Source organism: Cervus canadensis, chromosome 3 (genome assembly GCF_019320065.1).
Source record: "Cervus canadensis isolate Bull #8, Minnesota chromosome 3, ASM1932006v1, whole genome shotgun sequence".
In the NCBI taxonomy this organism is placed as follows: Eukaryota; Metazoa; Chordata; class Mammalia; order Artiodactyla; family Cervidae; genus Cervus; species Cervus canadensis.
In genome coordinates, this window is record NC_057388.1 from 114,145,216 (window position 1) to 114,161,390 (window position 16,175).

At 45.4% G+C, this 16,175-nt stretch overlaps 1 protein-coding gene across 13 annotated transcripts in view; it reads right to left on the reverse strand.

The window, feature by feature from the left end:
* KMT2C (lysine methyltransferase 2C) overlaps positions 1-15,459 on the reverse strand; it is a 257,514-nt gene extending 242,055 nt beyond the window's left edge. For 11 of the 13 annotated variants that reach the window (XR_006268679.1, XM_043464211.1, XM_043464199.1 and 8 more), the window contains exon 1: positions 14,478-14,639. Coding sequence is in view for 12 of the 13 variants with exons in the window: in XM_043464211.1 (XP_043320146.1) it covers positions 14,478-14,638 (161 nt within the window). In the remaining variant the exon portion in view is untranslated. Of the gene's footprint in view, positions 1-14,477; positions 14,876-15,440 lie in introns of those variants that run through there. The other 2 variants (XM_043464206.1, XM_043464205.1) reach the window with 2 other exon arrangements.
* Positions 15,460-16,175: the final 716 nt, after the last annotated feature.

A 16,175-nucleotide genomic window follows, 5' to 3' on the forward strand; every position in this document is an offset into this window, starting at 1 on the left:
TCCACTCAGTGTATTTCAACATGCTTTCCTGGGTACAATCAGGATATATACTCTGGAATGCACATTACCCACAGTCCCCTGAAATCTGAATACTCGTAAGAGAACCTGGCCTTGAATGTCATCACCAAGTGACTTCCCATGAGAAAAAAGCACTGATGCCGTTTACTTCCTATACTACTCCCTTCCAGGACTCAGTTGTGAGGAAGAACCTCCATCTCAGACTTCCCTGGTGGCTCATGGTAAAGAATCTGCCTGCCAGTGCAGGAGACTCGGGTTCGATCCCTGATCCAGAGGATCCCACATGCCGCAGAACAACTGAGCCCCTGTGCCACAGCTACTGAGCCCATGCTCTGGAAAGGACGGGCTCTTACTCTGGAGGCTATGAACCCCAAAAAGGTTTCAGATGAGCTTCAGGGGTCCTGAACTCTCCTCCTTAAATTCTATAAAATGTATATACCTACACTCATGAATGCATCCTTCTGTGGAAAGTGAGGATATTCCCAAAGGACTCTGTAACCCAAAATAAGACTGTTGCTGTCGGCACCAAACAACATGGGTGCCAACTCTTGGCCACCCCATGGACTGTGGCCCGCCAGGCTCCTCGGTCCATTGGATTTTCCAGGTAAGAACACTGGAGTAGGCTGCCATTTCCTTCTCCAGCAGATTTTCCCAACCCAAGGATCGAACCCACATCTCCTGTGTCTCCTGCAATGGTAGGCAGGTTCTTTCCCACTGACCTACCTCAGAAGCCCCCAAAACAGATTAAGAGCCACCCAAGATTTAATTGCACCCACACTCTGATGAACTCAGATCAGTTAAGCTGTTTTCCTTTCTTAATCCTTGTTTAATCTCTACCTATTTAATGCTAATAAAACTTACCAACACTAAAAGTGATTGGTGTATCAAACACCACTCTCTAAGTGCTTTACACACATTAGTTTATTATTTAAATTCTTACAACTCAGTGAAGTTGGTATTATCCCATTTAGCAGATGAAACAACTAAAGCACCAAGAAATCATCTGCCAAAAGTTACACTGCGACTCTGTCAAAAACTGTAAAACTCCTCAAAATGAAATATGGCTGTTATCTTGTGTGCACATTTCCTACTTCTAGCTACTGGGTCTTTCTGTTTAACCCCCACTTTAGTCAGCAAGAAAAATGATTTTGTTGTCAAAAGACCTATCTCTGCTAGGCTGCCAGTTACACAGACAGATCATTCAAGTCAACAAAGACCTTAAGTTCCACAAGTGTTGGAAGATGAACTTGAAAGACATTTTGGCCAGGATAAAACTTGGTCTGGGATTTTTAAGGTAAGCATCTGATCAGTTAAAAGATTACCTGTTAGAATGTAGAAAATCCTGAAGAACCTACCAAAATACACTAAAACTAATTAAATGCAGCAAGACAACAAAATACATGACATACATAGAGACTTCAGGAATTGATATAGATGATATATATGATACTTCAGGAATTGAGCCCAATCTCTCCTACTACGAACCCCCACCACTGCAGAGCCCTCCCTAAACAAAGTCAGCCTATCTTTTAAAAAAAAGTATTCCTAGCAATAATTTGTAAATAAAATTCAAAAAATTCCTTTTATAACAGCCTTGAATTAAATACTTAGGAATAAATTTAAACAAACAAAAAAAGCATAAGATCTGCACACTGAAAATTATAGAATACTGCTGAAAGAAATTGCTGTTATTTAGTTACCAAGTCATGTCCAATTCTTTTTGACCCCATGGCATGTAGCCTGCCAGGCTCCTCTGTCCAAGAGATTTCCCAGGCAATAATCCTAGAGTGGGTTGCCATTTCCTTCTCCAGGGTATTTTCCCAACCCAGGGATCAAACCCATGTCTCCTGCAATGCAGACCACCAAGTCACCTGGGAAGGCCTGAAAGAAATTAAAAACGACCAAAATGAAGAGACATATGATTTCATGTACGGGGTAAGGAATCAATTCCCTCTAAACTAATCTACAGATTGATTATAATCCCTGTCAAAATCCCAGCAGACTTTTTTTGTCGAATTTGGCAAGCTGACCCTAAAATTTACATGGAAATGCATAGGACCTATAACGGGCAAAATAATTTTAGAAAAGAACACTGGGAGGAATTATACTACCTGATTTTAAAACTTACAATAAATCTAGAGTAATGAAGATTATATACTATTGGCGTAACAACTGGCAAAAAGATCAAGGAAACAGAATAGAATCCAGGCTTCCCTGATAGCTCACGGTAAACAATCTGCCTGCACTACAGCAGAAATAAACCCGTACATTTATAATCAAGTGATTTTCAAAAAAGGCGCCATGACAACTCAATGAAGAAAGGATAGTCTTTTCAACAAACTGTCTCAAAATAATTGTACTTTCACATGCAGAATAACTAACTTAGACCTTACCTCATACCATATACATCCACTGAAGCCTGCGTGCTCTGGAACCCAAGAGCCACAACTACTGAGCCTGAGTCACAAGTAGAGTCCATGCGCCTCAATAAAAGATACCACTTAAAAAAAAATAATAAAAATAAAAATAAAATGGTGAAAAAGAGACACAGAAATACAGAACAGACTTTTGAACTCTGTGGGAGCCTCCAACCAATTTAAAAAAAAAAAGAAAAAGAAAAAAAGAAAATGGTGAAAAAAAAAGATACCACTTGATGCAACAAAGATCCCGGATGCCACCACTAAGACCCGACACAGCCAAATAAATACATTTTTTAAAAAATGGAAAGAACAATGTAGATGTCAAACTTTTCTGATGGCACTTCAACTTTTAATACACAAATTGAAGATACTAGAATAGATGATTTTGAGGCTCTTTCTAGTTCAGGGGCTGGATAATCTGAAAATGGAAGCTAGGCAAGTACTATTTCTCAATGGAAAAAACTATGGAAGGTCAATTATACCTCAAAAACAGACAAACTCAAAGAAAAAGAGATCGCATTTGTGGTTATCAGCAGTGGGGACTGGGGGAGGGGAACTAGACGAAGGTAGTCAAAAGGTACTAACCTGCACTCATAAAATAATTAAGTACTAAGGCTGTAATGGGGCTTCCCTGGTGCCTCAGCAGTAAAGAATCCACCTGTCAATGCAGGAGATGCATGTTTGATCCCTGAGTCTGGAAGATCCCCTGGAGGAGGAAAGGACAATCCACTGCAGCATTGTTGCCTGGGAAAACCAACGGACAGGGGAGTCTGGTGGGCTACAGTCGATGGGGTCACAAAGAGCTACTGAACAATAACAACAAATGTACGGTACAACATGATTGATATCACACTCCTGTATGTTGTATATGGAAGTACTGAAAAAATCCTACATGCTCTCATCGATGACGAGGAAAAACTCTTTTGCCTTTTTTATCTGTATAAGATGATGAATGTTCACTAAACTTATTGTAGCAATCATTTCATGATGTACGTTAAGTCAAATCATTATGCCATACACACCTTAAAATTATACAAGGCTGTATGTCAATGATACCTCAGCCAAACTGGAAGAGAAAAAAAACAGTATGGTAAATCACTTTGGGTTCTCATTTAGGTCCTTGTAACAGCACAAATGGGGAATCTATACTTCCTCCATACCATCTTCCCAATTGTTACTGGCAAGGCTATTTTTCTAACAAAGATACAAGGCTTTTCTCCTGTAGCCACCATCAATGGCACCCTGTTGCCTATGGTAAAAAGTCAAACTTCCCAATTTACTTTTCCTTCCTCATTTACTCACAAAATGGGCTGGAGTTTCCTTCTCTTTCTTTGGTAAGCATTTTTTCCAGCTTTCTTGGAGCTATAATTGACAAAATTGTAAGATATCATTGATGATTTGATATACGTATCCACTGTGAAAGGATTCCTCCCATCCAGTTAGTTAACACATCCATTACCTCACATATATATGTGTTTGTGACAGACATTATTTTCCTTCTACTCTTGTAGCAAAATTCAATTATATAAGAAAGTGTTATCAATTATAGAAATCACATTGTACCTTAGAACCTCAGACTTTATTCATCTTACAGGTGAAAGTTGGACTGGAGTTTCTTGAACAGCAAAAACCAGCAGCAGAAAAAGCTGGATTTAAATCCTGACTCAGTGACTCACCAACTACGTGATCTTCCTGCAATTTAACTCGTTCACCTGTAAAACTGGAACTAATGATTCCACTGATGCTACTCTTGAGTTTCAAAAGAGATCACTTCTCTGGCAGGCACCAAAGCGCCTAACCCAAAGCGACCACTGGGTAATTGTTCCTACCTGCCTGTTCCCTTCAATCCAGTTTGTTTCTGTTCTTCAAGACTCCACTCAGATGTCTTCTTACAGGCCCCTGCCTTGAAGTCCCTCCTCCTCTAAGCTTCGCAGCACTACACGTGGTCGTCCACTGTAGCATCTGTCACTCTGCAGTCCAGTTGGCAGAATGAAATGAGGGTAGGGACCGCATCGCATCTTGGTCCCCCTAGTGCACAGCGGATGCTCGGTAACATCTTCCCTGGCTGAATAACAGAAACCACACAGACAAAGAAACCCTGACTGAAAATAAGATGCATGCTTTAAGAACTTACTTTGAGAGGGAAAGATTCTAAGTCACCTCTAACCTCACTAACGTTACACAGCGGTTTTATTACGTGATCCCTTCTGTTCTGTCATGGAGGCTTCCCTGATGGTCCAGACAGTAAAGAATCTGTCTGCAGTGCAGGAGACCTAGGCTTGATCCCTGGGTCAGGAAGATCCCCTGAAGAAGGGAATGGCAACCCACTCCACTATTCTTGTCTGGGGAAATCTCGTGGACAGAGGAGCCTGGCAGGCTTCAGTCCATGGAGTCGCCAAGAGTCAGACACAGCAGAGCAAGTAACACTCCTGTCATGTGGGTGGGAGAAAGGCAGAAAGCATGAAGTACAGTAAAGGAAAAAAGAATCAAGAGCCCAAGCCCCATGCTTCTTATTTTATTTCTATCTCTACAAAACGTTTTTTATATTTACAGTACTATTAAACACACCCCTCGATATGTTGTAATACAACAGTCCAATAGATGGTCAGATTCAACTATAGGTAACATACTCCAAGGTCAAAGATGAATTTTTGGGGGCGTCCCTGGCAGTCCAAGTAGGTAGGATTCCAAGCTTCCACTACAAGATTCGACCCCTTTGGGGAACTAAGATCCTGCATGCCTCTCAGTGCAGTAAAAAAAAAAAAAAAAAGTTCAGACTAAGTTTGAGTTAAATGTTACTCTGTGTGGCATTTACCAGGGCTCTTCACCAAGTATTTCCAGTTCTCTCTCCAGAAATACCAGGGGATTTCATTTCCTTACCCCCTTGAAGTTAGATGCTACAATGTGACTTTCTGGGTCCAACACATGCCCCTTCTGGAGTCTCTGAGCGTCAGCACAACCTGCCGTGTTCTCCTGTCGTGGCAATTATGAAAGGCAGAGATGCTGTCTGCCCGCACCTGGCTGGAGGCGCTGTAGAGGAAAGCTCCCACGCCAGCCCATGATCAATGTGTGGCCTTGGCGAGAAATAAACCTCTGCTGCCTGAACACACTAAAAACTGGGGTTGTTTGTTACCCCAGCACACTCTAGATATTCTGCATACACATAAAGAGGAGGTTAGTATTTCTCTATATACACATAGTCCAATCTATACTGTAACAACTATATTTCTAAACACCATTTAAATTCCCCAATAATAAAAATCCATCTCTACTTCAAAGCACCCTGGTGAAACGAGGAGCAGAGGCTTAACTGGCTCATTTATATATCTCACAAGGTTGCACAGCAGAAACCAATAAAACATTTCAAAGCGGTTATCCTCCAATTAAAAATAAATTTTAATAAATTTTTTAAAGTATCTCAGTAAAAGCTGGAAAACAATAATTTTTATCATTTGTATCTCAAGTATTTTTTTATTCTTGAGTCTCTGACTCCACAAAGTCATCTGCTTCCATCCTATACTGCTATGTGACAAACCACCAGAAAAATCTAACAGATTAAAACCATTTATTTGTAATTTTGCAATCTGGGTGGGGCTGAGCTGATTGGGCCTCTGCTCATCTCAGTGGAGTCAGTTTTGAAGCTGGATTCAACAAGCAAGACGGTGAGGGATTAAACTCAGCTGGGAGACTGAGTTATAACTCTAAGTCAGTCTAACAGGAGAAAAACTAGGCCATACTAACCAAATGCTTCGACCCTAGGAGAAAAATTCACTGATGAGAGTTCTAAGGTGAAAAATATGGTTATTCTTTCATATGTTTCATATTGTTATTTCACATGCAACCGGGTGGTTACTCCAAACACGTCTGCAAGTCATTAGGATCCCCAAAGATCAGGAAATCAAGGAAGATTTTTTTGCTAGGCTCCACTAGAACACTTATGAACCAAACCACACAAACTTCACCATGACAATCAACTATATTGTTACTAATGTAAATTGGTTACATACACTAAGGTGTAAAGATTAAAAGTGATTCAGACTAAAAAGACTAAGAAATCATTTTAAAACCACCTAATAATTCATCTCATTTAGGGAGACCTACTAATAAAACTGTGGTCAGCAGAGATGTAAAATAAAAAGACCACTATGACAACATTCACAAGTTTGGGTAATAAAAAAAATTTTTAATGATTTTGTAATAACATTACTACATATATTTTTATACATACATAGCTTCTAAGGAGTTGCTTTGGTTGTTTCTCATGTGTTATTCATAATAAAAAACATTCTATAGAGATTTCTGCTGATTAAGCTTTTTTGTATTTTCTCTTTATCAGGGATAGCTGTGTAGAAGGGCACTCTTTATCACCCACCTCCCCCTACCGTAACTACTACCTTATTTCTGACACCACGGTGTTTTTGAAGTGAGTCTGGTACCTCATCACAAGTCAGCCAGTAACATTCAATGACGTCACAATAACACTTGATGATCACTGATGACAGTGGCCATAACACTAATAGCAAATTCTTATAATACCACCTCAGGCTAGCATTTCCTTTGTGCCAGACATGGTCTGAACTCTACACATATATAAACTCACAACAATCCTAAACTAGATGTGGTAGTAAGAACACTTTGCAAATGAGGCAACAAAGGCACAGAAAAGTTACTTCCCAACAACAAATAGTTAGCAAGTAGTAGAACCTAAATTTGAATTCAGGTGATCTTAGTTCGAGAATCAGTAATACCCCAAGAACTTACTTTCCTCATTTGTAAAGAGAGATTATGGTTTTAAATTTATTGGCTTTTTAAATATTGCATAGATGTACATGAGAGTATATGTATTAATATTCATTACATATTCTTCCAAATCATTTTCTATACAGGAAATATACACATAGTTTGTGTTTGTATGCTTTTTACAAAACAGAGTTAGTAATAAACTTACTGCTTTGCAACTCTTGAGAAAATTTTTCCAGAAGTCAACAGATGTATCCCAGATACGCTCCCATTCTGGTACCCACACGTCAACCTCTCTGTCCCGACAAAAACTACACGATACGTGATCCTGCAATCCCACTCTTGGACATATATCTGGAGGAAACTAACTTGAATAGATACACGCACTCCAATGCTCACAGCAGCATTGGAAGCAACCTAAATGTCCATCAGCAAATGAGTGGATAACGAAGACGTGGTATATACACAATGGACTATTACTCAGCCATAAAAAGGAACAAAACAAAGCCATTTGCAATAACATGGATGGACATACAGATGATCAGACTAAGTGAGGTAAGCCAGAGATATCATGATATCACTTATATGTGGAATCTAAAAAGATAATATGTGAACTTTTTTAAAAAACAGAAATAGACTCACAGACATAGAAAACAAATCTATGGTTACCAAAGGGAATGGGGGGTGACAAATTAGAGGTTTGGGATAAACATGTACATACTACTATGTGTAAAATAAAAACCAATTACATCACATTGTTATGCAACATATACATAACAATGTATAAGTAAACAACAAGGATCTAGAACTATTTCAGTATTTTTAACCTATAACAAAAAAAGAACCTAAAAAAGAATACACACACACATAACTAAACCACTTTGTTGTACACCTGAAAGTAACACAACATTGTAAATTAATTATACTTCAATTTAGAAGAAAAACAGTTTAAAAACAAAACTACGTGGTAGTTCATGGATGGGCATTTTGTTCTTGCCAATTTTTCTCTACTAGCTTTCTACCTTCCTTTACTGCCATGAGCATGTCTACATGTATATACTGGCCCATTTCTACTGGGAATATATTCTGATCTCATTTCTCATCTTTATAGCCTTTCTTGACCCTTTTCCCCCATCTCCTAAGGGTAAGTGAGCATTCTAAGCCTTTTACTATTTTCCACACATTCTCCACAGTCTCAGTGATTTCAAGTAAATCATACTAGGGATTGATTCCCAGGTGGCTCAGTGGTAAAGAATCACCTGCCGATGCAGGAGACGAGGGTCGATCCCTGGGTCGGGAAGAGCCCCTGGAGTGAGAAAATAGCTACCCACTCCAGTATTCTTGCCTGGAAAACCCCATGGACAGAAGAGTTTGGCAGGCTACAGTCCATGGGTCACAAACAGTCAGACACAAGTGAATACACACACATCCTAAGCTAGCTCCTAAACTCTACTCCCAAACCCTCCAATACTCTAGACATTTCTATTTTGTAGACATCTATGCCAGGCATCATCGAGTATCAGAGTGCCTACATTCAACTGTAAAAAGGACGCAAAATACAGAATAATATAATAATAGCCATTCTTGTCCTCAGGAAGACTGCAGACATCTACTTTTAATAAAATAGTCCAGGTATAACGCAGAGATGAAAAACTTGTCCACTGGTGGTCTACAGATTAAACCCAGCCCACAAGATATGATTCCAAATAGCATTTTAGATCTTAATTGAAAATACTTAAAAGTCAAGAGATTTCACATGAACATCCAAGTTTTCAACCTTTGTTGAAAAACCAGGGTATCTAGCAACATCTTACAGTCTCACATGGCAGCCATCAGCCACAACTGTCTCTCAGCATCTCCTAAGCAAGGCACAAACACCCCTAAGACTCTTCAGACTGTTTTTACTCATCATTTTCTCCCCAACTTAAGGCCTCAAAGATATCAGCTGTCATTCAGGAGCTTACAATCCGCATGCAACTCATTTAAATTACCTACTTGGTCCCTGTAAACAGTTTACAATGCCTGAACTATAAAGCCCAAACTCATTACCCTGCATTCAAGAACCATCACAGTTTGGCCCCAAACCCCACATTAAGCCCCTGATCTAGTCACACCCCACCAAGAAAGCACCTTTTACACTTCCCTCAATAATTTTATTCACTCTGCTGCCCCAGAACACCCTCTCAACTTTCTTCTCACCCGATTGGCTAAATGTTATCGACTCTTCAAGGTATAATTCATGCACTGCTTCCTCCACATTTCTGAGGACCCTTTGGGCCACAGTAAACCTTCTTCCAGATTTGACTGTCCCTCCTAGCATACATTTGGCACTTACATGCTCTTTGAATAACGTGTCACATGAAAGATCTAAAAAGTTACAGAAGAGTATTTCTCAAACAGTTGCCACATTTGTGCATCATACATAGTTACTGCTACTACAAAATTAATAGCAGAAGCGCGAAGTCAAACAATTTTCCTGTCTTTTATACGAAGCTTTTTCTAGAGAAAGTGCAAAAAGAGCTGTGTCATTCTTCCTTCTCTTAACCTGTGTTCTTAAGTTCTTTAAATTCTCCAAGTGGAGAGACTGACACTGCCAATTACAAATTCAAGATTAATCTTTCTACTGAATATTCACACTAACCACAAGTATACATTTATATGCATGCCATCACCAAAGAGAAGAAAAAAAATCCTCCCTATTTCACTCCACAACTTTTGAACTTACACTGCCAAGAAGTTCTGAAAATAAACACTGCAGCACAAACATGATACAGAAAATGTTAAAATAAAGGAGGAAGGGATTAATCTGCTTGTTGAAATTAAAAGATGGGCCAAAACAAATTTTTTTATAAAAGAGAGGGAGGGAGGACGGGAGGGACACACACACAGTTTGGAAAGTTTATTCTGTATCAACTAAAAATTATGTTCAGTCCTAATGTCTCATAGATTTAAAACTATGTCGAATCCTGTCAAGGGTTTCACACACCTTCTCACCAGGTGAGAGCATCTGAAGTTCTCTATAACTAAAAACTGATCATTTCCATTTTGGAAGGTCAATGATGTTTCAATGAAGCCCCTCAGTCCTAACCACAAATGCCTCAAGTATACAAGGCTGAACAATCGCTCTCTGCCCAGAGGAAATCTGACTATGGCCTGGGGAATAAATATGCAGTTTTGCAACAAGGTGAAGGAGAGGTTAGAGGAGTGTGTCTTGTCACCCTGCAAAGTGACCACAAATCTGGCATGGCAGAATTAACTGACAATAGGAAAATGTACTAAACCACTCTTTGTAAAATGAGAAAGCAAATTGTTGTAATACTTTTAAACTTACACGGAAATCCATGTTGACCAAGTTTACATATTAATAATTATATCAAATATAATTTGTATTTTAGACTAAAAATGCATTCTGAAAGACAAGAGATTCCATAAAGAAGACCAACAGCAGGGCAACAGCAAACTAATGAGCCCACCTCAGAGAGAAGAGAGGCTACCATTCCAGGATCAGCTCTTCAGGTAAATTAAAACATCTCAGTGCCCGTTAAGTGCTAGAGACCAGTAACTACTGAAAATTCCCACGTATCTAATTTCGTGAAAAGAAAAAACAACTATCATAAAAGTTAAAAATTTGCATCATCTCAAAAAGCACAAATAGTGGTATCCCTCAACTATAAAACTGCTGTTTTATGAAACTGCATATATTATAACGTAATACAGTTTTTTTGTTCGTTTTTGTTCTGCTGATTTCAAGTTCACAGCCATGGAAATGAGAACTCTGAGTGGAAGAGGGAAATGTGCTTACAGACACAGGAGAGCAACAGTCCCGTGCAGCACCGCCATGTTTGCTGGTCCCTTGGAAGACATCACTGGTTATGCCTCCCTTTTTTCCACAATAATGCTCAAGGTGACTTTCTAATAACACTAACTGACCTCTGCAAAGAAACCTGGTTCAGGGTATAAGAAGTTTATTCAGAAAAGGTCAAGAATAGAGCCTCAGAAATCCTATCCCCGCCACCTGCTGCTTCTGCACCATCCCCACACCCACCCCCAAGCTGAACATCAACTTTACTGACTTGGTAAGAAACAGGGTGGAATGCTTCCTTGGTTTCCCAACTGAGTGATGGGAATATATATTCTCAGGAAGAAGAGAACAAACCAAAGCTTCAGGAAGCGTCTCCTTAACCTTAACAGAAAAATAACTCCAGGCACTGGTAGTGCCTGCCCAGCAGCAGGAGTTTCCGCACCAATGGGAAGACCTGCACCTCCGATAACGACCAAGCGACAGACAGTCCTTACTGCGCCAAAGAACTTTTAAACATGTGCAAACTTCACCGTCCCACTTAGTATTTCCCCATTTTCATACCCACTTTTCAAACTCTGCCTCTAAGATTAATAACTTCAGTTCAGATTTCTTGATTTTAGGTTGTAAACATATATATATAGTTTATTTAGCTGCATCAGGACTTAGTTGCAGCGTGCAAACTTAGTTTCGGCATGTGGAATCTAATTCCTTGGCCAGGGATTGAACCTGGGCCCCCTGCCCTGGAAGCTTGGAGTCTTAGCCACTGGACCACTAGGGAAGTTCTGTATACATAATTTTAAAGTGCCAATAGTCACTATAAAATCAGTAACTGCATATGTTTTTCAAATGTGATTAAAACATAAAAATGATCTAACACTATGAGAAATGTTTACCTAATTATTAAAAAAATTTAAACTCAAAAGAATGTGTATTTACTATCCATTGTTAGCTTTTTCTTTTAATCCAAAACAAATACACTAACCTACTTTTAAAAAATACTACCATAAGGCCTCTTCTCTAGGGTAAAACAACCCACTTACTGATCATCTAAATAACACTGACAATTTAAACATGTTTATCTCCATTGCATTCCACAGAAATACTAATCTTCATTTCTGAGGTAATTATTTGCAATGCCACATAATTTTAATATTTACAAACCTAATTTACATTTGTTACACATCAGTTTCACTTTCAGGGTCTGTACTACCAAGCTAACTACATGGTCTTTTCTGCATGTATCTTGGTACAGTATGGATTTAACAATTGAAAACCCCTCTCCTTGCCTCCCATTTCAGATATTAGCTTCCCTTTACGTGTTTCTAAAAGGACTTGAGTTTATTTCCTTCTTCAAAAGACACACCTAATTTTAAAGAATCCACTAAAAAGTTTGGAGTCACCCAAGTTACCACTAGACTTAATTACCTGTAAGAACTACCATGCCAGTTTTCAAACCTAAAAAAGAAAACTCTCAAAGACTTAGAACTGCTCTAAGCATCTTCCAAAGTGTTTAAATTTTTATATTGATATACTACTGTCATTCTGTAGAAAAGTTTTAATCTCTCCAAGGACTACCTTTTCCTCCTTCATAATAATAAAAACTAAAATAATAAAGTGACAATACCCTAAACCAACCTTTCTTCCGGTGTCCTCGGAAGCTGCACTAACACAAATGAGATCATTGCAATTTCAGGCGAAGTGTACACGTACACATGCACACACACACTTGCATGTGTAGGGATGAGAACAACACCGATAGGTCTACTCTTTCTAGGGTAAAAATTGAAAAACAAGTCTAAAACATGTAATAATCCAAAATTAATGTTCACAAACCATGCAATAGTGAAAATGGGAAGTAATGAAGTTAAAACCCTACTGTGGCTTCCTATGTGTTGCTCTAAAGGATACTCAAAAAGTGGCAAAGAAGTTTAAAATTACTTAAACCTGCACCTTCCCTCTCCAGATTTGTTACTACAGGAATAACAATGGCATTTTTTATCAGACACTACAATGCGAGTGATACAGTAAACCCCTAAGTTTGTATCACAAAGGAGCTAATGCAATAGTGTATACATCCTGTACTGGTTTCCCTCGCGATGTGTCACAGCTAGGTAAGAGCTGGCCATAAAATATGGAGGCAAGTCGAAGGCCCTGAATCGCTTTCACAGTAGGAGGAAAGCAAAGCAAGAAAGAGCACATATCCAGTCCAGGGCTTCATGGGGTTCCCACAACCCTGTTCTCTGCCTGGGTTCACGCTCCTATTTTTACTATGTATCACCAAACGTTAACAATGCTATTGCTAAATGAATGCACCCCATTCGAAGAAAAAAAAGCCAAACTAGAACAAAAACCGAGAGAATCCGTAAGTGAGCTGCTCTCCGCGGCGTCCGCTGCACCCTTGCACTAGCAGGAGACGACCATATAATGAAATGAGTAAGCACCCAGGCCATTCTACAACTCCGAGGGCGGCCACGGACCTGCTCGGCACCCTCGAGAGCCACGAGCGCTCGGCCACTCCCCGGTACGAAACGGCTTTCTAGATTCCACGGGCAAAGTTGTCCGAGAACCATACTGCAAAAAGGCATTTCTAACCACCGAAAACCGGCGCTGCCCAGCCCCGAGGTGCCGGCGCCGAAGCACCCGAGAGCTGCTCCGGCCCCGCTCACAGCTCGGAGGCGGCTCCTCGAGGCGAGTTCGGTCGCGGTTTCCATCCGTCCGGAGCTGCACCAACGTGCTCCCCGCGCTCGGCCGGCGGTTGGGAGCGACGTTTCCAAAAACTTGGCGCTCGCGGTCCCCGCGCGGCCACCACACGGAGTTTGAGTGGCTCGGGCCGGGCGTTGCGGGCCGGGCGGGGGAGGGGAGCGGCCGTGAGACTTCCCGACGCGCCGGCTAAGCCCCGGAGCCCGGGGCTGGCGGGGGTGGGGAGGCGAGGAAAGTTAAAGCCGCGGCCGGCTGACAAAAGCAGCCCGGCTCCGGCCGCAGCCAGCCGCCCGCCGGCCGGCCGGCCGGGGGACCACCTGGCCCCGGCGTTTTGACAGCTCGGCGAGCGCCCGGGGGTGCCGAACGCGAGGCCGGCCCCGCGACTCCCTAGCTGCGCCTCGGGCTGGGACAGCCAACGAACCGGCGAGGCCCAGCGGCGGCTAACGAGATAATTCTCCAAACACAGAAGCCCCAAAAACCGCGGCGCCGGGGCCCAAACTAAAAAAAAAAGTAAAGTGTGGCGGCGGCGCGGGCCGTCGGGGGCCCGGCCGCGAAGGGCGGTGCGGGGCGCCCGCGGGAGGCCGGGCGCCGGCGCGCGGGGCGCGGGGCGGGCGCGCGGGGCGGGCGGGCGCCCCCGGAGCCCGGAGCCGCGCGGCCGGAGGAGCCCCACCCCCACCCCGCGGGGGCGGCCGGGGGCGCGCGGGGGCGGCGGGGCCCGGGGCGCGTCGGTGACAGCTCCGGGCCGGCCGCCGCCGCCGCCGCTGGCTCCCGGCCTGGCTCCCTCACACTCAACTTACTTCTTTCTGGCTCTCTGGAAAAGGGAAGCGCCATCTTTGCGAGGCCGGCCCCGAGGTCTTTTGTCTGCGGCTGCGGGGCTCGGGGCCGGGGCTCCGGGCTCCTCGGGGGGTGGTGGCGGCGGCTGCGGCTGCTCCGCGCTCTTGTCCTCCTCCGACGACATCCTAGTCACCAGGAAAGACACATGGATCCCGGTCCTCCTCCTGGGGGGCTCCTCCCGCCGCCGCCGCCGCCGCCGCTGCTGCTCGGGTTCCTCCTCCCCGGCTCAGCCTCTCGCATTTCCCGCAGCCCCGGGAGCAGCAGCAGCAGCAGCAGGTACCGGGAGAGGCGGCAACATGGAGCGAGCAGGACACGCACTCACACACATACGCGCGGGCGCGCGCACCTCGGCGCGCAGGGGCCGGGCGGGGGGCGGCGGGCGGGGCGGCGGGAGGGAGGGGCCGGGCCGGGCCGGGCCCGGCCGGGGCGGGGAGCGCGGGCGGGGCCGGCGGGCGGGCGCCGGGCGGTGCGGGAGCGGGCGCGGGCGGCGCCGGGCGGGGCGGGGCTCCTGAGGGGGTGGGGGCGGGGGGGGGGCGGCCGGCCCCGGGGGTCTCCGCCCGCGCCCCTCCCCCAGGCCGCCCGCGGCGGGGAGGAGAAAGGGGCCGCGGCTCGGGGAGCGGCAGCCCCGCGGGCGGGCGGACGGGCGGGGGTCGCGCCCCCCGCCGGCGGCCCCTCCCCTGCGCGAGCCGCGTCAGGCCGGGCGGCGGCGGCGGTGAAGTTTTGACAGCTGCTCCAGTTGTTGTTGTGGGTTCCGGGCTGCGCGAGAGCTCCGGCCCCTCAGCGCCCGCGCCCGCCCTCCGGGGCTGGGGAGGAGGAAGTTTTGCGGGTGTGCGTGTACCACACACACACGCACACACAGACACACACACTCGACCGGGGCCGTCGCGCGAGGGCAGCCGCCGGGTCTGCCCCGAGGGCCCCTGCACCTCAGCCCTCAAACTCGCCGCCGGTCTCGCCCACACACGGCCGCCGCGACGCCCCCGCCCCTCCCCCTCCCCCACCCCGCCGGCCCCCGCCGCCCCCCGCGCGCCGCCGCCGCCGCTGCCACTCACGGGGGGGGCTCGCTCTGCGCATGCGCCGCCCGCGGACGCGCCGCCGCCGCTGACCTCACCGCCCCGCCCCCGCCCCCGCTCCCTCCTCCTCTGACGCGGCGGCCCCGGCTGCGCCGCGGCTCCGGCTCCGGCCCCGGCCCCGGCCCCGGGAGAGCGCCAAGCTGCGGAGGAGGGAGTCCGGGATCGGGGTCCCGGGGAGCGCGCGGAGGCAGGGCAAGGACGGGGGCCGGGCCGCGTCCCCGCTCCGGAGGCGCTAGGGCCCCCCCCCACCCCCCCACAGCCGCGGACGGGAGGGCGGGTGGGTGCGAGCTGGTCGCGCCCCGGCGCGCGGCCGGCCCGGGCTCCCCCCTCGGCGCCCCCGCCCCCACCCCGCCCCACCCTCGGCGGGGCGCCGGGGGACCGGCCCGGAGGGACTGCGCCGGGCGCACGTTCAGCGTTCTTTCGTTTTTTTAATGCGCGTCTGTGGAGAAAAAGAAATGGAGTGCAACTTCGTTCTAATCCCATTCCGGGGGTACTTTCGTTATTGCCACGTCGTTTTCCAAATGATCCTGAAAGGGTTTATAAAGCTGTCAGACAAAAAGAACGATGGCATTCTGAGGAATAAAAAGG